Here is a 25,781-nt window from a genome sequence, read left to right on the forward strand (position 1 = left end):
GTACAAGTATTTAATACACTCTTGAAAACGGTATAAAATTAGAAATTTGTGGCAAAAACACACGTAAATCAATGTAACTAGTGTTTATATTTCCATGATTTCCTAACTTTACACAATTTTCTAGTGCGTTTTTAATGCTTATATGTAACCCTAAAGTCTATGTATAACATTTTTTATATATACTCTATACATTGAGATTACATTTTTCCGTAATTTAGAGTATGAGAAATTATCAATTGATTATACTCCATATGATCCGTATATAATGCTTCGTACTACAGATTATTTTGTGATTTTTGAACCAGTAAATAAGTTTTTAATGATAAAGAAAAGTGGAAAATCATTTTCTTTTGGTGCAAATTGACAATCATTTATTAGTCTATGATTTTTTTTCTATTTTATTTATTTATTTTTTATTTTGTGTGTGTGTGTGTGTGGGGTGCAATTTAATTATGTAAATACAGTAGTTTTTGTCTTTAGTGAACAAAGCTAGTGAGATTTTTCAAATGGTGGACGTTTGTATTTAAGAGATGATTATTGATGTATAGTCATCCTAGAAGTGATGTATTAATGAATTACAAATGATGGCACCTACTTTGAGTTTTTCAAATCACACATATATTCTTGAATTAAACTTTACTACATTTGTCAGTAAATATTCTATTTGAATTTGTCAGTAAATGCCAAAATTGGTACATTTGAGTACATATTAGTAAAATTCCACTTAGAATTAAATGAAATTTTTATAAAGCAAATCATTTAAGATTTTAATAACCTGGTCAAAAGTTGGTAAGATATAAATATATAAATAAATAAATCATCTTTTTGCCAGTAAAAGTTAGGAGACTTTGGAGGCACAAGAGTTCCGTATGATCACAAACTCTACCAATTTTGGCATTTGCAATTACTATAATTTTACTTCCTTTGATTTTATGTACTTATATTAATGTCATTTTTGCAAATCTTCCTTTTAAATTGAATTTACTAATTGCATTGTTATTTGTTATATTCCCAATGTTTTTGCCTTTTATGCTAAGAGAGGGTTTAATTATTTTTATCCATTGCCTAATTAAAGCAAAAGGGGACCAAGTCCTGTCCTTCTCAATGTTAAATGCAATCTTTTGGTTGAAACCTTGGTTCCTAATTGCAAAGGTAACTATTGCAAGCAAGCTCTCTTGCTTTTCTTTTTCGAGTACTATATTAAACACTATGCTTTATTTACAATTACTACACTCTACAACTTAATAGCCTCGAATGAACATGCGTTTTGCGTGTGTAATTGGTATATACTATTCTGCTTGTCCATAAGGATTGCCTCATTTTCCTTTTTCTTTAGTTGTTTCTAAGAAATTGTCCTATTTGTTTTTATTGTAGCTAGGAAGGCTCATAATTCTTCTCTACTTTTTACGTACTATCCTACATATTTTTGTAAAAAATAACCTACCAACTCAAATCAATGCAATTCAAGTATTAAAAGTTAAAATTAGGGACAAAACAATCATTAAACAAAATGGAAAATGATATTTTAGAATGTTCAAAGTGAGTTGTCAAACTTGCTTATACCTATTTTGAAATATCAATGATATATGTACACCACATTTTTTTTTTAATTATTTTTATTTTACGGGATATACACCACGTATTTAGAAGACTTTTTTTTTTTTTTAGACACGTATTTAGAAGACCTAATATGCCAATACTTTTATCAGTTGATGGGAGACGAAGAGAATTACGCTTAGGAAAATAGGAAGCCAAGGGCCTAGTAGGGTAGTAGAATAAGGACCTAATTCTTATAAATGACTACTCATAAAGTTGACTAATTCTACATTTTCTCTCTAAAATTGACTCTTCTCCCAAGCAGGTCACACCAAGTTGACATTTTCTACAGCGTCAAATGAGGTGGCCAATTGCGCAGGTTGATGGTGGGTGGTGTCGTCTATAAATCAATAAGTGGGCCGGGACGAGCCGAGCCCATCTAGTGTTAACAACTTGGGGCCCGCTACTCCGTTAGGAAATTTTCCATTGTGTACTTTGTACAAGTCTGTAGGGATGGAGATATCTAAAGTTTTCTAACCCTTTCAATTTTATAAAGAAAATCATTAACTACACCCCAAACCTTAGCAATACTACTTGTGCCACTTTATGCGCAAATGTTATCTAGAAGTATAATTACCATGCAAATTTTATTGAAAATACTTTTGAACATTTTAGAACTTATTTTAGTTATAAATTAAACTAGTAGCCCTTATTAACTCTTACAAGAGTTACAACTCGTGGAATTACAGTATTTTAGTGAAATGCAAACCGAGTCACAAGTTAGATGACCCTAAAACCCTTATCCTTGCCTTAATGTGATGTACATGCACTTTCATGAAATGTTCAAAGTACGATTATGTAGCAACCATGTAAGGGGGTCTATAACTTTGAAATTAGGGCATGTGGATTGGAATTAATACCTAACAATTATTTGAATCAAAATTATTACAAACATTTTTGAATTAGATATTAGGTATATGTACTCAAAAATTCAAAATTGGCATTCGTATATAGACATGACACATACCAAAAAGTGAAGCTATAACTTCATCTCGGTCATGTTAAAACCAGGAGTATTATTACTTCCTAGATTTAAGGAGATATGGGAGAATAATGCAATTGATGTGATTTCAGATCACAATAAGATAGACCGATAAATTTCCAATTGGTTGAACACTTGAATTCTCATCACCAATATATATAAATGCTTGCCCCCTATATTGTTTTTACTCTTCTTATATGATTATAGAAATTGAGTGAGTATATATTTACTACAAAGTTGATGCCAAGTAAATGTCAACATCTTGCTCAACCAATTATAGACTTTGATTAAGACATGTCAACTTCAGTTTGTGTCATTTAATAAGGGACTATACCCAGTAACCATCTGCTTATGAAAGTATGATGATGTGTCAACATTTCTAGTAGTAAGTACATATTTATACAGCTAACCTAACTTAAAGTATTTATAGGAGCATTAATTATCAAACCAACTACTTAGAAAACTATAGTCACTATTATGTTTACTTTAAGTATGAGCTCATTAGCTCCTTGGATCTTTAGCAAATGTGTGTAGAGCTTTATTTTCCACTATTCTTTATGTAATGCTCGTTTTGTTTGAATGGTGGTTCGTGGTTAACTCATAAAAACAGTCAATATAAATTAAAGAATATAATGATGATAATAATAGTCCTCCTTGTCTTAAGATCAATTCCTCAATGCATGATACATTTATTTTAATCGAATCTCATGTTATATACTCCGTATGTTGATAACAAAAGGCACAAGTATATATATATATATCTCGGAGTTTGAAGTGTATCGGCTTTATAATTTATATCATCTCTATACGTAAACAATAAATTAAATCAAATCTTGATCTAATCATGTATCCTTAAGAAAAAAAAAGTACGGAGTATTAATTTGAGTTACAACTCATATATTGATGTCTTCACTTTTCATGAAGTATGTAGCTATCAAGTTTCTATTTTCAATGTATTATGTATAGTACACATATAAAATGCAAGTGATCATGCAATATTATACGAGGTATTGATTATTCTTTTACAACAATTATCAAAAGAAAAATGATTAGGAAATAAAAGGGTTGTAGATTTGTAGTCACAATCGATCGGATTTCATGAATGAAGGATCTTCTTTTTCTTTCTACGGATGTGTATTTGGAGGTATAATTAACTTAAAGTTGGTATATTTCCAATCATAATATATTGAAAGATACAGGTCACGTACATAATCATTATATTAATTGATCATGAAACATTTATAATTGATAAATTTAGTCAATTTACATTAAAAAAAAAAACATATGAAACTTGCTTGTTAATATTTTGAAACAATACATATCATATACGGAGTATTAAAATGGTCAATTTTTGCTTCTCCAATAATGAAATAATGCTTATGAATTTAGAGACTGCACGCAACATAAGTTATTAAGAAAAAAAATATATACATCAACAAACATATAATTTAATTGATTGGTGAAATTAGTCTATTTTTGTCTAAAAAGTAGATTACTACGTTTAAAAGTTTAGTATTAAGACCTTTTTGAAAATTATGTTTAATTACAATACTAATACCATCAATTTTCGCTTTTTGGTGAAACGTCGATGTTTGTGAGAGATCGAAGCAAAACTAATTGAGATATAAGCATCGAAAATCCGAAGAACATTTATACATCAAGAAACAAAAAAATAAGGGAACACTAAAAATATTTATTAGTCAATTTTGCATAAAAAGTGTATTATGATAATGAAAAAAATAAGATCTCTTTGAAAACAAAGTTTAGCGTACAAAGACCTAATTTTTGTTGGAATTAGTTTTCTTATACTAAAGTTAGTTATTATTTTTGCTACTAGCAAGTAATTAAAATAAATTTGTTCTTATTCAATTCAAATTATTTATGCTACTTATATGCTTTTCAAAACTCATTTTCACTAATATAATTTAACTTATTTCATAGATTTTCTTTATTGTTTGTTCGTTGGAATTACAAATTTTTAATAAACTTATGTTTAAATAATAGTTTTTTTTTTTTTTTTTAATTTTTAAGAGCAAGTATTATAAAGCATATTCTATACATACATCAAATAAAATAAAAATAATTGTATGTACGAAAGCTACAAATAAAGAGAATTCACATGCAAATTATTAAATATATATGGACTATCCCGTCAAATAAATATTTATATATATGGACGAAAATTCATAATAAAAGTCATTTGAAATTCATAGGACCATATATGATATATGTACATATTTCATATCACTAATTGTTACTCATTCGCACCCATTTTCCGGGTTAAAATTGAGTAATAATTCATCATTGTCAAATTACATTATTATACTTTGTATGACACCTCGTATAACCCAACCCATTGCTATTTTATGACATTATAATCAATAATCCTATAAATATTTCTATATGATATGATATGATTATATAGAAGCTAATTAAAACTATGCCGCTAATAATAATCCATAGTTTTATACTAATCATACTTATAATAATCATGGTTAGTTCAAGCTACGTAAGAAGTAGGAGGATTCCAGTTGAGTAGCTCTTCTATCATTTGCAATGCAGCCTTATCTTCTTCAGTCATATTATCTTCACCTCCTGCCTCTAAAACAGAAGACGAGGTCGAGTTCCATGAAGAAGATGATATAGGAGAACCATCATTATTATCAAGCAACATACTTGTATTATTAGTAGTCGTAGTGGTATTGTTTTCCTTTGATGAGGCGGCTTTACCAAGCTCAACTCTCATGACCCAACTCGAACTCGAACAACTTCCGGCCCTCTTTTGCCACACACCAATGTGAGAATTATCGGTGTCGAGTCGAAGACAAGTGAGTGAAGGAGAAGGATCCTTGCAATACTTTTTAAGTTTAGCACTAAGTATTTCCGATAATGCTGAGTTAAATGGTGGAATTTTTTCTTGGTCATTGTTTGTGTTACTTTTTGAACCATTACTTGATGAATTGGTCTTGTCTCTTGGGAAATTAGTCTTGGCATTTTGACCATTCATTAGTATGGCTGCTTGATCATACGCTCTAGCGGCTTCCTCGGCCGTCTCGAATGTCCCTAGCCACACCCTCTTCTTCCTACATTCACACAACCATTGTACAATTTCTCACATAGATCATAAAAGTATGTAACGAAATTCTCAAATTAATGACACAAATATACCATAATTCCAAGATAAGGACTAGCAAAAATAAAAATAAGTGAATTGGCAAAAGGTATAAAATAATGTACACCTATTAGAATAGTGTGCACCATTTGCGACTATTATACTTTAAACACAGAATGACAGGTTGCATGGAAAATGATACGGAAAAGACGAGTATAAATAGTTAATGACGACTTACAATAAAGGATGGCGGATCTCTGAAACCCAAGAGCCCCACTGGCGTTGCCTGACGCCTCTGAACTTCTTAGAAGGAAGTACCATTATATGATAATTATCAGTCTTTCTCTCTCCAAAATCTCTCTGCTCCACTGCCTAGGCAAAACAGACAGAGCCAACAAGTGAGTATAAATTGATATTTTGCGCAGTGAGTTGTTGCACAAATATATTAGTCCTACCACACCCAATTATAGCCGTACGAGGGATAAAATGGTAATTATACCCTTAAGTTGAGAGACCAATAGAGGACTAGTATTGTTAGAAAATAGGAAAAGTATAGTGTAGGACATGTTATATGGATGTGAGTTGTCGCCTTGTCGGTGGATTTTCATTACTCCTTCCGTTTCTAAAAGAATGGCTTGAATTTTAATTTTACTTTTTTTTTTTTTAATTAAAGTAAACTAAGTCCGAATTTATGCATATGGGGGCATAAAACCGATGAGAAGAGAGATAAAAAGAACAAATAAGGTTATAAATGGAATATTTTTCAATTAAAGAATAAATAATCTTGTAAGAACATCTAAAATCAATATGAGATAATCTTTTAGAGACGGAGAGTAAATTGCGGAGTATAATACAAAAAGGGCAAAAAAATAAAAAAAAAATTAAAATTAAAATTAAATTTTGACATAGTGTATGTACTTTGTTGCACTAAATGTTCTACCTGCCCTTATTAAATTGTTGGGGCTGTATAAACCTAAGTTCAGTGCTGCACCATAGTTCCAAAGTAGTGGAGGGACCCAATTGTAAAGTAAATTATAAATGAAGAGAGCAAAAGGATGTTTTGTTTGCAATACTCATAAGAGTGATAGGTGTCAAATTTAGCTTTCGTAGATTGGGTCTGAGCCGCACCTATTATTCAAGGAGAATTTGGAATGCTACTGTATTAATCTTAATTAGGTTTTATTTTAAAGTCAATAAGGAGATTCTGTCCTAATTGTAGGTTAGTTGTCTTAGATAGGGGTGTCCATAATTCGGATAAAAACCGAAATCCAATCCAATCCAAACCGAATTATCAATTCGGATTGGATCCGAACTTTAAATCGGATTGGATCGGATTGTGATTTTTTAGAAATTCGGATTTTCGGATTGGATCGGATTTACCCTAATTGGATCCAATCCAAACCGAAAACCGAATTGTAAAATTAAGCTTGTATAAATATGGATTTCTTTATTTTTTGAAGTTTAGCTCAAATACTTACTACTACAAAAAATAAATTAGGGAGACTTTGTATTAATTAATTAATGACTTGACGTTGAACTATTTATTTTACTCATTATTTTAAAGGCTTTTATTTTTATTAAAGCTTTATTTTTATAATTGTATTAGGAGCTAAAAAATAATGTATTATACTTCGGATTTTCGGATCGGATCCAAATAACCGAATTTTAATTCGGATTGGATCAAGAGAGAAATTCGGATCGGATCGGATTGAAAAAGTGAAAACCGAATTATATTTCGGATTGGATCGGATTTGGACTAAATCCAAACCGAAAACCGAACGGACACCCCTAGTCCTAGACTCTCTAATTAACACTCTTCTTGGGCTAACTGTAGGTTAGTTGTCCTAGACTCTCTAATGATAATATAAATTACTTGATTGAAATTTCAGACGAGTCAACTCAACTTAGGTTAACGATAAAGGTTTCTTAGGACGGGGGAGGAGGAGGAAGGTCTGATCTCTACTTTTAAGTTACCATTTTAATGGAGAATGATCTCATGATTATAAGATACAATATTTACCGGTTACCACTAGACTAAATACAATTTGCCACTTATTTGGTCATAATTAACAAGTGACCTTTAATGAGACATGAATAAATGTCACGAAATAGAAGATAAAGCTTTCTTGTATTTACTTTTATTATGAGTCCACGAGTTTAATATCTAAATTGAGGCTACAAAATTTTTACGCAAGTACGACGTAAATAAAGTTGTTCAACCAATAAAAGTTGATAACCATTAAAGTAAATAACCAAATTGAATGATTACTTTTCCTCTTCTTTTCAATATTACGATCCGTAGTATTAGTACTACTAGTATAGTACGTACTTCCTAGTCCCTTACAATCCTATTTATAAAAAAGTTCTTAATAATTGCTACTATTGTTTTAATTAATTGGTGCAAAATAATTGTTACTATTGTGTCATTATGTGTGTCACGCATTTTTTTATTGGTTCATGTTACTCCATAATACACTTATTTAAATTAAATTTTTTTTTTTTGAACGGGATTTAAATTAAATTGTTAAATTAAATTAATCAATTAATATCACGTTGTTTCTAATTAAGGGATTGTGCAAAATGAATGCTCCAGCTTATGATCTTTAATTTTGCCTCGTGGGAATTTAGAACAACAAAGCAAAATAAAACCACCATTGATATGAGCCATAAGAAAATTAAAGGAGTTTCCAAGCTAGTCTCTACCTATTGTCCTCACATCATCCAAGAGTGTTTTTTATTTTATTTTATTTTTGTTTTTTTTTTTCTGTTTTTTATAATAAGTATAATATACGGAATACTTCATAAATGTTAGTAGTATTAAGACTTGTATAAAATCATGATAGTGATGCACTCTTTTGATGGTATTATATTTGGAGTACTTATAATATAAAGACTTTGTATTGGTTTGTCAATGATGCAATCTCCCGAATCAATCCATCATTCTATCGTCATCTTTTTTTTTTTTTTTTTTTTTTTTTTTGACAAGATCTATCGTAATCTTATTATAAGAAACGTTTAATTAGTTTATAAAACGTTTTCATTTTTTGGTATTGTGTCACCTAATAATAACGAAATTTTTGTAGATCTTCATTTAGCATCAAGAAAAATCCAACTTACATTCCATAATTGTGTATGAAACACCACTAAAACGGTTAAGTTGAACAACCAGTTGTTGTATGTTTGTATGATGCTAGAATATGACTTTGATAGAGTGTGACTTCGTAAATCTTAAACGACCAATAAACATACTCTTATCCTAATTTATGGTAGTTAAAGATAAATGGCTAAGTTGTCAATGGTTTAGGTTATTATGTTACCCTCCTTTTGTGAATATAGTTAAATGTCATTTTTCATGGTAGATATTATTTAAATTGTCAATTAATTAAAACTATTAAACTTGTAGGACCCTAGACATATTTTGTGGAAAATGCAATCATCATAATTATTTACTAAGATGCGTCACAAGGAAAAGGCTCAATTTAATTGATTTCTCATGCGATTGAAAAATTGCATCCCGTACCATAAACATAATAGTTTCCCTGATTCCCGCTAGCTAAGATCTTTATTTTATGAATGTTTAGGTTCCGTCAATAACAGTTGTAGTTATCAATGACAATAACAGTATCAATGTTACTCGTTATTGGTATTTTTATACTTCAAATTGTTACAAGTTTATAATTATATATATCGACAATTGGTCTAAATGTACAAACAACTTAACAAGAAGTTACTCTTAATAGTTATTGATACAAAAAACCTTAGCTCGCTCGATATGTCGTAGTCTATAGTATATGTAGTTGCATGTTAATTATTAATTGCAAAATCATGAGTATGGACCAATCAAAATAGTGTCGTTATTTAGGGATCGGAGGTTGCATGTAACGCTATATGCAAAAACCTCTACCTTTCATAAAGGACCTTTAATAAAATTAATTCATATACTTAATCATGCTTTACGAATATCTACTGTAGTAATGTAGCTATTGATCCATTATTATTTCCAAAAAGATAAAGTATAAGTTAACAAACTAACCGCAAACTCATGTTCATTGCAAATATTCCTTACTACCATCAATGTAAAAAAACTAAGTGTAAAATGCCCAACTAACTGTACCTAGAGTCCTAAAATAATGGGTCCAACTACTTTTTTATTCTATTTTTTGGCTATTCAATAAAAAGTCATCAAAGTATAGGTGTATAAAATTTGTATATTTTTTTTTTCTCAAATTAGGGAAATTTATTAAGCTAATTAATCATGCAATATTGAGGAAAACGTAATTGTCCACCGTACATTATGCAAAATGTGATGATGATTACGGAGTACTAATTTAGCGGGTGAGAGAGATCCATCATCTACATTCTCCTTAATGAACATTAATATAATTAATTAGGAGTAGTTAGCAAAACATATAATAATTATGTTTTCATTAAGCCACCATTTAGGTCCATGCACAATGTGAAGTGAAGACTTTTTTTTTTGGAAGGAAATGTGAAGTGAAGACTTTAAATCATCTATCTAATCCCTTTCTTATTTTTAGAATCGCATAAATTCGTTTTGAACTTTTGTCCTTTTGTTTGGTGATTTTTAGCATTCAAAATTTGCACAACATGATACTCGATCATCCCAATTTAATTGTTTCATTGCCATTTGCGCACAAATAATCTATGGAAGGTAAAAAAAAAAATTAAAAAAAGAAAGAAAGAAAATTTGGATGGTGATGGGTGACTGTGTGATCCACCACAAGAGAATAAGCGGAGATTAAAAGATGAACTAATCTTAATGAATGGTAAGGCAAGTAAAATGATATTGTGTAGTAGCTTTAATGAATGATTAGGTTATTTTTTCAATATATGAGGCATAAAGCAATTCAAGTTAGCAACATTAATGAATAACTTGATTAAAAATAATCAAAGACTAATGTGATATGCAATTAGTTTAGGGACATCGAGTCTATCAAAACAAAAGGGGTAATCTCACACGGACAATGATTAACCCACACTTGTTCAAGATCAAACGGAAAAAGCTTTGCTAGATAATGGGCGACAAAATTCCCATCTTTTCTAACATGAGACCAAGACACATAATCAAAACTATGGGAGAAAAACAAGATATTTTCAAGGATCGAGTCTAGACCAGTCAAGTGGATGGCTTCCTTTGAGAGCTTCGATACGATGGACTAAAGGCTTGTTCTCATTGACTGAACTAAGCTGAACTGAACTGAACTAAACTGAATTGAACTTATTAGAGCTGAACCGAACTCAATTGAAATGAATATTTTATAAGAGAAGGAAATTTTATTAGGAGTTGAACTGAACTGAACTGAAAATATTCGTATGGGAACAGGCCTTATTGTATAGCCTATAGTTTATATTATTGATGAGAAGTGTGCAACTATACACCCTGTAACAAAAAAAAAAAAAAAAAAAAAAAAAAAAAAAAAAAAAAAAGATGATTTAGTTAAACCTCATACTTTCCAATTTTATATATTATGAATGAAATTTATTCTAAAAAATATAAATACGAGTATAAGTTTTAAGATAACATGATGAAATGAAGATAAGATAATCTTATTTAAGTACTAAAAAACTCTGCTTGTTTGATGAAATTATAAATGAACAAATAATAATAAAATTTTGAACAATAAATACCGAGTAGAAAGAATAAAATAAATAACTACATTAAAACTTTGAAGCAACAAAAATTTGATAAAAAAATATACTTTAATATATATTTTTTAAACGCAACGAAAAAGATAATCCCTACCTTATCCCCACCTTATAAAAAGTGGGAAAATACTCTTATGAATAGTGTTAGGACATTTTTAACCCTGAAAATGTTTAATTACCTTTATACCCCCATTAATGTTTTATGAATAATCAATGTATTTATTTTATTGTTAATTTGTTATTATTGATCAATTTCACAACATGGGTTTCAGCGTTAATTTAATTGCTCGCTGAAATGAGAGAAGGAAATTAGGAGCTGAACTGAATTGAAATTATTAGAGCTGAGCAGAACTAAACTGAACTGAAAAAAATCGTATGAGAACAGGCCCTTAGTTTTTCAGGTTACTTGGTCCATTTTGTCCACTGCATTTTTCACCGATTCAAGAAAATAACTTCATTATTTTTGTAACTTTAACAAAATAAATTACTAACTTATAATATCAATTTACTCTGTAAAATAAATTATTTACAAGGCAATCATTGTTAAATGACATTTACTGTAATTATTACGATCATAACTTTAACCGATTAAAACTTAAAGTCAGGTGTATTGGTATCTTATATGAATACAAGTAAAATATAGACATGTGATGTCCTGCTAATTGAACCATTTCAATCTGTACTTTAAATATAGCAAACATTTGCATGTCTAGAACTCGATACTTTTAAGAACTCATTCACTAATTCTAAAATAATTTGCTAAAGTTTAGAGCATTGCTAAGATACATGACATTCAACATATTAATCGACCGCATATGTACAAATAGTTATAATAAAATATATGCAAACATGCATAAGGTATTAAGACTAACTGCAATGACTCAACTTGAAAAACTACCTATACCGCGCGCGATATCCCCTAGTTAAAAAGGCTAAAGTCATAAGAGTAATAACATCAAGCATCCTGAATTTATACGAAGTACAAAGATTTAAAATAAATACTAGTATATATATAAATAAATAAATAAATATACTTAATCATTGATTCTTGTAAAAAAAAATAAAAATAAATAAATAAATAAATACAGTTAATTATTGGTAAGTCTTAGTGACCCAACTCCCAAAAGTTTGGATTATACACTGGCCCAAATACTTTTTTGGAAATTAGAAAGAGAAACAGCCCAACTAGTCATTTACGTTTCTGAAATAATCACACTTGGATTATACTCTGGCCCAAATTTTGCCAATTACGTAGTACGAAGTATAAATTTTACAACAAGAAATATAGCCAAAATATTATTTTATCCTATATTATTGGATTTATTGATACACTCCGTCCCTAACCATAAATTTTCGTTAGATTATCACGTGTAATTTTGTTGGATTTCACATTGTATATTTTATTAATATCTAGATTTAATAATTTTTAAGGCGTATGAAAATAGATACATAGACGTTTTAAAACATATCTTGAATGAAGACCGTAAAATGTCAAACGAAAAAACTATGTTTAGGGACGGAGGGAGTATAAGATATAATACTTGATGTTGAATCAATGAGATCCGTACCAATCGGGTTTGCATATTATGATTTGAAATTGGGTTCGAACTTTCTTAAGTTAAGTTGGGTGGGCATGGGCTACGTTTTATTTCGGGTCAAGTCAATTTTTGACGACTTTACTACGAGTCTACCACGGCTATCAAGGGATTCAAGGCTTTCATGTTTTATGTTACGGAGTAGTGTACCAATCATCTAGTTTAATCTTTGGCTCTTTGCCCAACTGCGATAAAAGAAAACTTGGAAGGAGAGTTGAGAACAAAATTTCTGAATTCTTTAAAGAGAATCTTGCGAACGAGGAAAGAATGAAGAATCATCTAAAGAAATCCATTGCTTTACACAAACTTGGCTTTTTCATGGAGATTTCCTGCAAAAAAATCCACCTGATTTATACTGTTCAATTCTACCAATTTTTCTTTTCTGCAATTTCATCTGTTCAGATTTTTCAATTCCCTTTTGAGAAAAGGTTGCTATAACTTACTTTGTGAAACATTTTAGCGTTTATAACTTTCTGGGTTTTCTTGTTGGGGTGATTAATTTGATCATTTCTTAAATTTGCAGGGTTTCACTGATTTTGCTGAGGAATGAATCGAAGGACCACATTGCTTCATGGGGTGCTTTATGCCCAAATACATGAAATTGATAGACTGCATTTGGGTTGTGGGTTACCCCTTTTGAAACAGGTTAGTTTATCAGCTAGCTATTCTCAAGTTGTTACAACGTTATCTCGATTTTAGTTGTCATATTACTATAGTTTATGTTATGTTACACTATTGAACCATGAGTTACATACTTACATGACTATTAATTCCGAACTAAGATAGTACGAAGTAGTTGATTGCTTGAAGAGTAATAGGTTTGCATCTATTATGTTATAATAGGTTGTCGTTTGGAACCCTCGATTTAATTTCTATCTTAGTTTTAACCTGTATGACGCAGTTTTTAAAGAGGGACACGTGGTACTCTAAATTTATATGCCGTATTAGATACTCCCTCTGTCCCAAATTGTTTGCCCCTTTTCCCATGCATAAATGTTCCTCAAAGATTGCCCCAAGCTAATATGTCTGGAACCACAACTTTTATTTTCACAAAAACCCACTTTATGCCTCACTTATTAAAGTAAAAAATTGACATGGGGCAACAATTAGAGATGGAGGGAGTCATGGAGTATTGTACAAGTATTTGTTTAGATGAATGGAATTGCAACGATTAGACATGTTCTATTCACACTTCATGTCAAATAGTTGCAAATAATTTGAAACGCAAGTAGTATCTAATTGGTCTTGTAAACCCTATAATTAATCCTTATGAAAGATTGCTAAGGGAGGCCTAAGTGGGCTAATTATGGTGATATTGCTTATTCAAGGACAAAAAGGCTTATGATATATTATCCTCAAATAGCAACGCAGTATCCCTGTTTTTCCAGGGTTGTCTAAAACCTACCTAAATCATTTGAAATGACCCTGATATGGGATTTATGGAAGTCCAATATTTGTTATGGTTAATCATCCTCGGCCCCTCGGGCAATAATGTACTATGGTTAACATATATGAGAACCGTGGGAGTGCAAATTACCTACGCCCTTCTTGGTAAACAACTTCCATAGCTTTGGAGGAATTATGTTACATAGAGGACCTTAAATTTTGTGATAAAGATGTAAACAAAAAATATGTAATTCCATTTTTCATGAGACTTCAAGCTACTTTGCCTAAGACGAAACATAATACCAAGTTATAATGTTAAATCATCCATAGTTCTGATCTTCTTATAATTCATTTTCTTTGATCAACATAGCATTGGTGTTTTCAAGAATAATGCAAAATAATGGAAATGATTCTTCCAATACATATTACTTCGCGTGTAGCACAAACATAGTTTATCATCATGATTCTGCATTTAGTCATGAAATCATCAAAAATGACTTAGCTACCTCTTTTTTTATTTTTTTACTTGGTGGGAAATAGAGTTTTGATGATCCAAGAAGGGTATGGAGAACGTTATTGTACAGAATCAAAGGATATTGCGCGTGCAGTCCTCAGCTTGCAGGTTTCAGACTGTATGCCACAATTGATCTGGATAAAGCAAGAGTTGCACGGACAAAAATCATTACTACCCACCCTTCAAGGCCTCATTGGTCTCAACCCTTTCGTGTCTATTGTGCCCATGAGGTGTCGAATATTTTTTTTACTGTCAAGGACGAAAATCCTGTTAGTGCAACTCTAATTGGAAAAGCTTACTTACCTGTTAGAGAAGTCATTTCAGGTCGACCAGTAGACAGATGGCTTGAAATATTCGATGAGAGTGGCAACTCCATACGATCACAAATCCATGTCACTGTACAGTTTTTGGATGCAACTCGAGATCCAAACTGGTCTCGGGGCATCCAAAATCCACAGTACAGAGGAGTCCCTTTCACGTTCTTCAGACAGAGACAAGGTTGCAAAGTCTCTCTCTATCAAGATGCACATGTGTCTGACCATTTTCTTCCTTTCATACGGCTTTCTGAAGGTAAGAATTATGAGTCACGGCGATGCTGGGAAGATATATTTGATGCTATTGTCAATGCAAAATACCTGATTTACATAGCTGGCTGGTCTGTAAACACAAAAATCACCTTAATAAGGGATCCTCGTAGGCAAAAGGCGGTAGGGGATCTTGCTCATCTTCCTTTAGGAGAACTTCTTAAGAAGAAAGCTACAGAGAGAGACATGAGAGTTCTCATACTTATTTGGGATGATAAAACTTCAGAACCGTTTAATAGGCAAGGATTAATGGGAACCCATGATGAAGACACATTTGCTTACTTTCAGAACACAAATGTACGGTGTGTTAAGTGTCCCCGCAGGGCTGGCCAAGGATTAAGCACGATACGGGGTGTTCAGGTGGATGCTATGCTTACACACCATCAGAAGACAGTAGTGGTTGATTGTGAGAGCCCTGGATCACAAAAGAGGATAATTGTGAGTTTCTTAGGAGGTATCGATCTTTGTGATGGAAGATATGATACACAAGAGCATTCTCTTTTTAGGACATTAGAAACAGTTCACAAGGATGATTTCCATCAGCCTAATTTTCCAGGAGCTTCAATACAAAAAGGTGGCCCGAGGGAACCATGGCATGATATCCATTGCCGGCTAGAAGGACCTGTCGCATGGGATGTGCTATATAACTTTGAACAAAGATGGACTAAGCAAGTGGGAAAGCAGTTCCTATATTCGCGAGATGAGCTTAAGGAAAGAATAACCAAACCTTTTGAAGTAATGACAGCAGCAGAAGAACAAGAATCCTGGAATGTTCAGATATTCCGATCCATTGATGGAGGTTCGGTGGTACTTGATGGAGAACCAGGGGTAGGCTTCCCATCAGACCCAGATAAAGCTTTTCAGGTTGGCCTTTACTGTGATAGAGGCAGTATCATAGATCGTAGCATTCAAGATGGATACATAAATGCCATCAGACGAGCAAAGAACTTTATATACATTGAAAACCAATACTTTCTTGGAAGTTCGTATGCCTGGAAACCCGATGAAGATATTGATGCCTTGCATATCATACCAAAAGAGCTGTCACTGAAGATCATCAGCAAGATTGAAGCTGGAGAGAGATTTTCTGTGTATGTTGTAATCCCTATGTGGCCCGAAGGACAGCCTGAAAGTGGTGCTGTCCAGGCAATACTATATTGGCAGAGGAGGACAATGGAAATGATGTATACTGATATTGCTAATGCCATACGACGCATGAGTCTCAACGCACACCCAAGAGATTATTTATCGTTTTTCTGTCTTGGTAATCGGGAGGTTTCGTTAACTGGTGATGAACAACCTGCAGAGAAGCCAGTGCCTAATACCGAATATGACAAAGCTCAACGCAATCGACGTTTCATGATATATGTTCATGCTAAGATGATGATAGGTATTTTGTGCTCACCTGCAATTATTTTATGGTCTGTTCTTTTTAATTATTCCTTTCAAATTTTACTTGGTTTACTAATAAGTCGTAATCTCTTTTTGTTGGAAATTATGTATGTGTTTCCCTTCGTTGATCTCTTTTAGCTGCCTTTTGGAGTAGGGAGCTGTGTTAAAATGACAGGGAAAAAAAATTCGTTTTTTGTTTTTGACACAAATGAAAAAGAAGCCAGCAATTTACCAATAAACACACGATAAATTGAATGCAATGTGGCCTTAGAAATTTCTAGCCTAACATCTTGGTTTGTCCCTCAATTGCTTGGTTCTTTCTGCAGTAATATTGTTTATATTTCTTGCATTTCAGTTGATGATGAATACATCATTATTGGGTCTGCAAATATAAACCAGCGGTCAATGGATGGGGGAAGAGACACAGAGATAGCAATGGGAGCCTACCAGCCGCATCATTTAACAGCAGCGCATCCAGCAAAGGGGCATATATTTGGCTTTAGAATGGCTCTGTGGTATGAGCACCTTCACTATACGCATGCATCATTTCTGTGTCCCGAGACACTGGAATGCATGCAAGTTGTGAACACTCTTGCTGAAAATCATTGGAAAATATATTCTAGTGAAACTTTCGATCAAGACTTGCCTGGCCACCTCCTTCGATATCCCATTGAAGTCACAAAAGAGGGACAGATTACCCCGCTTTCTGAAGATGAAAAGTTCTTTCCTGACACCATTGCTCCTGTTCTTGGGACTAAGTCCGATCTGCTGCCTCCTATACTTACTACTTAGTAACACTGATACGTACTCTAATACAAGACTTAAAACACAAATGGGTATGTTAACGCATTTATTCTTTGAACCTGTTGATTAATGATTACAGACATTTCAGAAAAATAGTTGTAAATTTGAGTAATTATGAATCACTCAAAGTGATCTCAGCTCTTTTTAAGGATGATCCTCATTGGAAGATGTAGCTGTAGAGTATACCGGTGTAAGTTATATCATGTTTCAGAGTATAACTTTTCCTCTTTGCTGCGCTATCTCTTGCAGTAGCATCTTTCATTGAGCAGCCGAGCAACTGAAGCATAAGACTGATATGCCTAAGATAAGAGCTGCAAAATGCGAAGGAAGACCAAAAGTTGAGGGATTTTGTTGTTCTGTACATAAACATAGCAATTAGCAAAGGTGAATGATTAATAGCCTAGGCAAGACAATAGAAGAATTGATGTATTTAACCAGAATACAATGTTCATAAACATTCTTTTAAGACAGCAACATTACCATTACTTTTACTTTTATTTCATGTATATTATAGGGAATTTGCTTCTGGAAATCCATTTCATTTGTCGTTTGCAAGTATTGGAGGGCTTTCATTTGTTCTATCTGAAGTACGGAGTATTTCCTAGAAAACGCATCAAATTTGAATTCTTCTAAAATAAAATAAATTAGATGATAATATCATTGACAAATTGGCTATAAATTGTTTAAGTTTTTCAAGGTATGAATGTCATTTAAACTCTTGTGAGTTGTGGACTTTTGTCTCTTAAAAAAGTATGGCATCCCTGTCAAATTTGTCATCCTTATCCCCTATAATCAAAAACATAAGTGATTGTCAAATTGTCGTTAACAATGCCTAACTAACAGGAAACATTGTGATTGGAGTGCTCTTATCTACTAGGTTTCATCTAAAAAAAAAAAAAAAAAACAATAACTACTAGATTTCCCTTTATATATTATAAAAAAAAAGGAAAATTTTCAGTCACCCTCACAATTTCCAACTATAGTTGTAACTCTTGTAAGACTTGCCACTCTTAGTGATTGTCACGAAAAGAAACTAATATTCCTTCCGACCTCTATTTCGTAATAATCGCAACACTTTGATTTTTGCACTATTCATATGTTTACTGCTTTACATTGACTAATTAGGATATTGCTATTTGCTACTCTATTATTAGTTTGATTTCCTCAAAGGATTTGCATTCACTTCTTTGTATGATATCTTCACAAAATCAATCGATATTATTATATTCTAACCTTACTCACTTTGTCACACGGAGTAGTGTATATCTACTTTAGTCCGTTTACACATTCTTATCCTTACTAGAAACTACGTATTTCAATTTTCAAAAGTTTCCTGCAATCATTTATTTTTTTCAATATTTTTTGTTGAAGATCTTGAATCTACTGACAGACAGACAAGAAGTGTAATTTTCCAATCTTCTAATTTCCATCTACCCTTTTTAAATGGCCAACCTCCCCTCTTTCCTACTCCCCTTATTATCCATAACTGAAAACTGAAAACTGAAAAATCTCACCAACTAGAATAATTTTAGACATTCAATTCTTTAAAGAAACCTAAAAAAAATAAAAAGAAATTATATTCTTTACAAAACTTTATTCTTCTTCCTCCTTTTTCCCTTCCCAATAATTGAATTTTAACTTACCAAAAAAAAAAGTCAATAAAAAACCCAGAAAAAAAAAAAAAAAAAAATTACTCAATATTGTTTCTTGAAGCAGCTTGCAATTATCAGGTCTGTCATTCTCTCTTTTAAATTCAATCTTTTGCTATTTTCTTCAATTACTTTTTGAATTGCTGAGTTCACTGATTCCCACTTTTGGGTTTTTTTTTTGGGTTCAGTTTATATGAAGTATGATGATCTCTTCAAAATAGCAAATTGAGTATCTGGGTGTGATTATTCCAGTAAATGCTAGTTGGGAATCAACAATTTCTGCTTGGATTCTTGGATTTCTCACATATTTGCATGCATGGGGTGAGTCACTCTTCCCTCAATTTAAATTTACTGTTCTTTCTTTCCAATCTAATACCCTTTTGGTTAATTGTTCTAATTCTTTATGTAAATTGAATTGGTATAATCATTTGTTGAGTCATTGGATAAATTGAAGGATTCAATTTAATTGAACAAATTGACTGTTTCTTGATTTTTATCATTACTATTTGGTGGGGGCGGACGTTGATTAGCTTAGTTGGTTATAGTTTGAGTATTCCACAGGACCTCGGATCGAATCTCGTGTACGTCACTGTTGTGGCGATGTTGGATTCTTTTGTGATGTTTATACTCCGTAAGTAGTAATTAGTACTACGTACTACGGAGTACGAGTAGAAGATTTGCAATAGAGGCAATCTATACCTTTTGACTTCAAATGAACCTGCCTTAGTTGTGCCCCATTTATAGTATTATCCAAGTATTTTCGGGTTTAGGGTACTTTATGAGTAAGTTTTAAGAATAATAAGTTTAACAAGTTTCTAAATTTAGTACTGTTTAAGATACTACAGCTCATAATCCATTCTTTCAACTGTGGTAAGCTACAGCTGTGTACCCTTTATTAGTATTTTTGTGGAAACTATGTTGTTTTCTTTACCTTGTTTTTTAAAGATGCCTTAATAGTATAAGTAGAGTTTGCTTGCTCTTTGGATTGGAATCTAGTCTTGCCTTGTTTTGTGAGGTAACTTGTGACAGGTGATTGAGAGACATTAGGCTTTTCTTATGAATATGTTGTATCTAAAATTCTCGAGAAGCTTAATTCTATTTTTCGCGCCCACCTTTTTGCACTCTTTGCCACTCTATTTCTTTGTTCTATGTACCTATTGAGGCACAAAACATGAATTCAAGATGTTGTTTGATGATTGAAATTGACAACTGTGTTGAGAGAAAGCCTTGCTGTTCATTTTTGGGGCTTTCCCTTGCTTATTTTGGCGCTCTTGCTTGTTTCATGATCGAAAAGATAAAAAATGTATGCAGGAACCTTTTCAATGTAAGGGTTTCCAATTTTCTCTTGAGTGTTTCATATAATTTCTGTTTTTAGTTTAGTTTTGCAAAGCGGTTTAGATATTAGGCGTAACATAACTACTTGCTCTTTTTTGTGGTGCTGAGAGTGTTAAACTCTGCTAAATTTTTCTGATTTCTGATGTTTGTATAGCATGCAGTGCTAGAAGAAAATTTAGTTGAAGAGTAGTTTTTGACAACAGAAGCTTGTGCACACATTGGTAGACGTATTTGTTGTTGTGTGTAGAATGAGATTGAAGTATAAAAATTGGATAGTAGCTATTCTGACATATAGAGTAATGCTCTTCCAAAACCTTTGATTTTAGCTTCACCCATGTTTGAGTTATTTGCTCTAATTATTGTTCATTTATGCACAATATAAACTTTTTGTGTATTGAGACCTTTATGATAGTTACTTAGTAGACCATATCTTCTTATAAAGTTTTCAACGTTTTATGCTACTTGCTTAATTGGCCCTATACCTTGTTTTGCCAACCTTGTAAGATTTTGATTCGGTATAAAATCAGTTTTAAAAAGTAAAAGTCAATTGTAATCAATCAAAATCATATTTACTACACTTTCAACAATCAACACTAAATTGAAATTGGTATCTATTAATCTTGGGTGTTAAAAAGCGACTGGGTTATTTTATGACATCTGAAAGATAATAAACCTTACGTCAGTTGAGGTCTTTCAATTTTCCGGAATGTCATCTCTAGCTGATTTCTTACTTCTTGTAGAGTGTTGAGTTCCTCTTTAATAATTATAAACCCGGTTAAACACTCTGTTGAGTACACAAAACTTGTGTATCTGTTTGCTTGCATAGTTGTATTGTATTTTCTTCGGATCATAAAACATCATCGGCATCCCAGCTATTTGCTTGATTAGGTTATTATCCTCTTGTGCCTTTAGCTCTACATAGGTTGCAATGTATAGAAAGAGTGAATGTATTGGCTTGATTAGGATAGTATCCCCTTGTGCATTTTGCTCTACATACTAATGTTTATTATTCTTAGCTTTTCGGGGAAAAAAAAAAAAAAAAAAAAAAAAAAACTCTACATAGGTTGCAACTTATAAAAAGAGTTATGAAACTTAGGGCCTTAGTTATGTAATTGAGAAGGCAAAAAGGAAATTGGTTTTGCTTGTATATTTTCTATGACCATTATATTGCATTGTGGTATTTGATAAAGAGCTCCCAAGTTTGCTTGTATTGTTATGTGTTTGCATAATATGTGTCCGGATATTTTCCTTCTCATGGGTAGCTTGGTGCTTTCTCGTGGGTTTTTCTGAGTTCACAACATAAGATAGCATGGGGTTATGGGACAGCCCCTTAGCTGGCAACAGGTCTTCCTAGAATATGGTGTACAACAAGAATCATTTGTTAATATGGCTTTGCCAGGCTCATTCTAGCCTGGATGAGAATAGGCTCTTAAAAAAAAAATTCTTATATGAACGCATAGTGGTGGTCAGTGACATTGATGTTTCAAATGAAAATAGTAACCCGTCTTTTTTATGATTTCCGACGTGTACGAAGGATTTCTGTATATCATCTTGAGTTATGCTAATGTCATATATGCTTGTGTCTGTTCTAATTCCCTTCCTCTTCCAGTAATAGGTGATTAGGGTTTACCCGAGTGCTAGCATGGAGATGTAATTAAAAATCTATTCTAAAACTAGGTTAATGTCTGCATTAGTAATTTAGTATAGATGGCAATAACTAGTTTTTCTGTACAGTACTTTGTGTCTTCCTATTCTAATTTGCTCAAAGATATTAGCTTGTGCTAGAATAATAAAGCTCTCTTTTTTTTTTTTTTTTTTTTTTTTGGTATATATGACCTGTAATTAAATCAGTTCAAAACCATACCAATTCCTTGAAATTCGTAGCTAAATCCATGATGATTTTTTTTCCAAATCTCACTTGGGTCCTTCACACTACCAAATCAATTAGCATGACTTCAGGTTTTCCTTTTGATGTGAGGACTTAACTTTATGTTTGGACTTCTTGCCATTTACGATATGGGGTAAGGATAGCCTCCTAGGTTCACATCCCTTGTCTTTTCTTTTGTATGGCAATCCCTTTCAACTTGGAAGTCTTGGAAGAATGATGCAATTTATTACATATCTTGCATTCAGAAATGCAATGTTGATATTTTGCTTTTGCTGTTTATGGAAGTGTTGCCCTCGATTTTTGCACTGTTTTATCTCGTTTCGTCAATTTTCATACTATCACTTTTCTTTGTTAAGATAATTGTAAGCCTGTCATGTGAATGGTTGAACTTTGCCATTGTAACGTGAAGAGATTAACAATTTTTTTTACCTCAAAACTCAGCAAAATATGAGTTTGTGTGTATATGGAACATAGGCTTAGATTGTTTTGTTGATGTAGTCTATATAGAACTTCGTTATTTATGGTTGAATATTGAGAGGGTGGTACTAATCATTTTAAAAATGCCTGATTTTGCAACAGAGCAGTGGTTGTCTTGGATGCTGTACCAGGCCCCAACTAATAATCGCTGTGGATGAGCCATCAAAAGGATTGAAAATACAAGGCCGATCCGTAAAGAAATCAAGCCTACCAGACGATATTTGGAGCAGCTCATATGAAATGGACAATAGTGCAGTTCAGTCACAGAGAAGCATTTCATCTATGAGTGCCTCTAATCAGAACCTTGATCCCCATGGTGGTTGTGGAAGCACAAGCAATCCTTCTGAATTTGTAAATAATGGCAAGTTTTCTTCCTCTTAATTTCCAACCCAACTCTCCATGCCGGTATTCCAGCTTAACTTTTCCCTGTAATTAATCGGGATTTCTCCCTCCCCATCTCCAGTGCCTAAAAGAAATGGATCATGTATTATTATTAGTTTATTACCATGTAACATTTGAAGTGGTTATACATACTGATTCTTGGAGATTTCTATTTGTAGTTCATCCATTTAATTTGGGTAGAGAAATAGACCTCAAAGACAACAGTTTGTGTTTGTGTCTTGTTTTTTTTTTTTTTTTTTTTCAACATTATTTTTATTACTGTTGTAAATGCTGGGGTCTTTGGATCTACTAATTAATAATTGATGATTGGGGGTGACTGCTATAATATTTATTCAAAGAATTATTTTCTCTTCTTTCATTTCTGTGTATGTGGTTATGCAGAAGATTCTAGTCATCTGAAAGACATCCCTGTGACAGAATTCTTATACGAAGTGTATTGTACTTCAAAGCCAATATATTTTTCCTAGTTAAGTATCCAAGAAATTTTCAATTACTTATAGATTGAAATTCTTTGGATGCAGGCCTACTTCTCTGGAACCAAATGAGGCAGCAGTGGGTTGGTGATAAAAAGTCCCGTAACCAGCCAAAAATGCGTGAACCCAGATTAAGGTATGGAAATTTGTATTTCTTAAAGTTGCCTAACGTAGATTTATTGAACTGCAGAATCTATGTGGTTAATTACTCAACTGATTGAATTCTGAAAGAGATAGAATGAAATTGAGTTATTAGGTTACTTGAGGTTTATTCAAAGGGTGTTACAGATGATTTTTTTCGAGATTCATTTATCAGAGCAAGATATATGATAGGTTGTGGTGTTGGTTGGTTAGAAATAGGAAAACTAAAGCCTCGGAAAAAAATTGTTTAGACCTTTGGGGGTGCTCTCGGTATGTATTCCCTCTGAGTGGAATGAGTTGGCTTACAGATTTTTTAATGAGAACTGAAGAAGCTGTTGAAGTGGAAACAATCTTCCAGACTGAGTGCTCTAGGCTCGTTAACAGAAGTCTTCCAGGGCTTAGGTTTAACTCCTTTCACTTCTCAATATTATAGGTGTCCAAGCTGCAATCATAAAGGTGTGTCTACAAGTAGTTGACTTATGTGTGTTGATCGGATAGGTTATGCTAGGACTATATGGAGACTATTGAGCTTAGGCTCTTTTCTTTTGTTGTTATATTGTTTAGTCAATGAATATAAGTCATTGGCTAGTAGTTCTGATCTTGTTTGATGCTCTCTTGCCCTCCCTCCTGAGTTGTTTTACTACTGCTCCTACGAATTTGAGCAAATTGCTGTATTGTGCAGTTGGAATGCTACATACGAGACTCTTCTTGGGACGAATAAGCCTTTTCCTCAACCCATCCCTCTGCCTGTAAGTATTTACTGAACAAGCTGTTATTTGTTTTCCCCCTTGTTTTTCCCCTATTTAAAATTATAGGTGCATCTCTGGTTTAGTTTACCCCAAAGCCCAACATAATAGGCCACTTCCAATAGTATGATGTTAAAATTTAAACTTTTACGAAATGCAACTATTTTAGTAGTTGCAGACCCTTTATAAAGAAGACCTCAATTTGATAAGAACTAAAGAAGTACTCCGTAATAGTTGTGATTGTTTACCAATGTTTGATTGCTTTTTTTTTCTTTTTTTTTTTTCTTTTTGCAGGAAATGGTTGATTTTCTCGTTGATGTCTGGGAGCAAGAAGGCTTGTATGATTGAACAATACCAAAATCTTGAAAACTGATGATTCTTCCTTTTAGCAACCACGCGTATTTTGTAAAGGTTTGGTGCCAGAAGATGATTAGTAGCAAAGCTAAATGATCACCTCTAGAGCCTGATTAATCCTCAGAACTCATCTGTTTTCCTACTTCAAGTCGAAAACTTTTCAAATCTGATAAAATTCTAGCTTTGATTCTCAATTTCCTGCCGTCAAGTAAATTAATCTGCATGATTAGTAGGTAATCGATGTCATTGACTTGAGTCATCTTTTTTCATGATCTAATGTGCAGAAAAATGATTGAATTAGCGTATTTGATGGAAGTTTGTGGGAATCTATTTTCCATCCTTGCAATCATAGAGAAACATGTTCTGCAGAACATAAAATTTCAATTGTATTGGTTTGTAAAAACACAGGGTACCTTGAAAAAATATTCTTTAAGTGGTTTTATGCCTAATTTTGCTACTATTTTGCCAATTTTGCTATCTTGTCCCTGATTGTACTCCATAACTTGCTATAAGCACTTGTTAATGGCGATGAATTACGCCTGTTCCTCCTGAAAATGTCCATTGTCATCTCAATAAAATGCTGATTATCCCAACGCACTTGTTTTAATTTTATTTTTCTTCATAATACACAAAAGTTGGAAAAGTCTTCTCTTAAGATTGTAATCTAACTTAGTACGGAGTACT

The 25,781-nt window shown here is 32.5% G+C and overlaps 3 protein-coding genes across 6 annotated transcripts; 2 read left to right on the top strand and 1 right to left on the bottom strand.

Moving 5' to 3' along the window:
* Positions 1-4,822: 4,822 nt before the first annotated feature.
* LOC145594957 (ethylene-responsive transcription factor SHINE 2-like) lies at positions 4,823-6,306 on the bottom strand. Its single transcript, XM_081651305.1, has 2 exons — positions 5,929-6,306; positions 4,823-5,661 (listed from the first exon to the last, which is right to left on the bottom strand). The coding sequence occupies exons 1-2, from the start codon at positions 6,009-6,011 to the stop codon at positions 5,079-5,081; spliced, it is 666 nt and encodes a 221-aa protein (XP_081507431.1). The 5' UTR covers positions 6,012-6,306; the 3' UTR covers positions 4,823-5,078.
* Positions 6,307-13,473: 7,167 nt separating this feature from the next.
* On the top strand, positions 13,474-18,134 carry LOC145593675 (phospholipase D alpha 1-like). The gene is made up of 4 exons (XM_081649982.1): positions 13,474-13,597; positions 14,879-16,826; positions 17,184-17,664; positions 17,882-18,134. The coding sequence occupies exons 1-3, from the start codon at positions 13,499-13,501 to the stop codon at positions 17,618-17,620; spliced, it is 2,484 nt and encodes an 827-aa protein (XP_081506108.1). The 5' UTR covers positions 13,474-13,498; the 3' UTR covers positions 17,621-17,664; positions 17,882-18,134.
* Positions 18,135-19,085: 951 nt separating this feature from the next.
* On the top strand, positions 19,086-25,540 carry LOC145595397 (uncharacterized). 4 transcript variants are annotated; one of them, XM_081651799.1, is made up of 6 exons: positions 19,086-19,362; positions 19,470-19,602; positions 23,084-23,342; positions 23,905-23,992; positions 24,680-24,746; positions 25,038-25,531. In XM_081651799.1, exons 2-6 carry the CDS (start codon positions 19,537-19,539, stop codon positions 25,089-25,091), a joined length of 534 nt encoding a protein of 177 aa, XP_081507925.1. In that variant the 5' UTR covers positions 19,086-19,362; positions 19,470-19,536; the 3' UTR covers positions 25,092-25,531. The 4 variants fall into 4 exon arrangements, with proteins under 4 accessions (XP_081507925.1, XP_081507926.1, XP_081507927.1 ...); XM_081651800.1 differs by having other exon boundaries at positions 19,328-19,362; positions 19,462-19,602; XM_081651801.1 differs by lacking the exon at positions 19,086-19,362 and having other exon boundaries at positions 19,464-19,602; positions 23,089-23,342; positions 25,038-25,532.
* Positions 25,541-25,781: the final 241 nt, after the last annotated feature.

The sequence above is a fragment of the Chenopodium album genome, chromosome 19 (assembly GCF_948465745.1).
Source record: "Chenopodium album chromosome 19, dcCheAlbu1.1, whole genome shotgun sequence".
Taxonomy (NCBI): Eukaryota; Viridiplantae; Streptophyta; class Magnoliopsida; order Caryophyllales; family Amaranthaceae; genus Chenopodium; species Chenopodium album.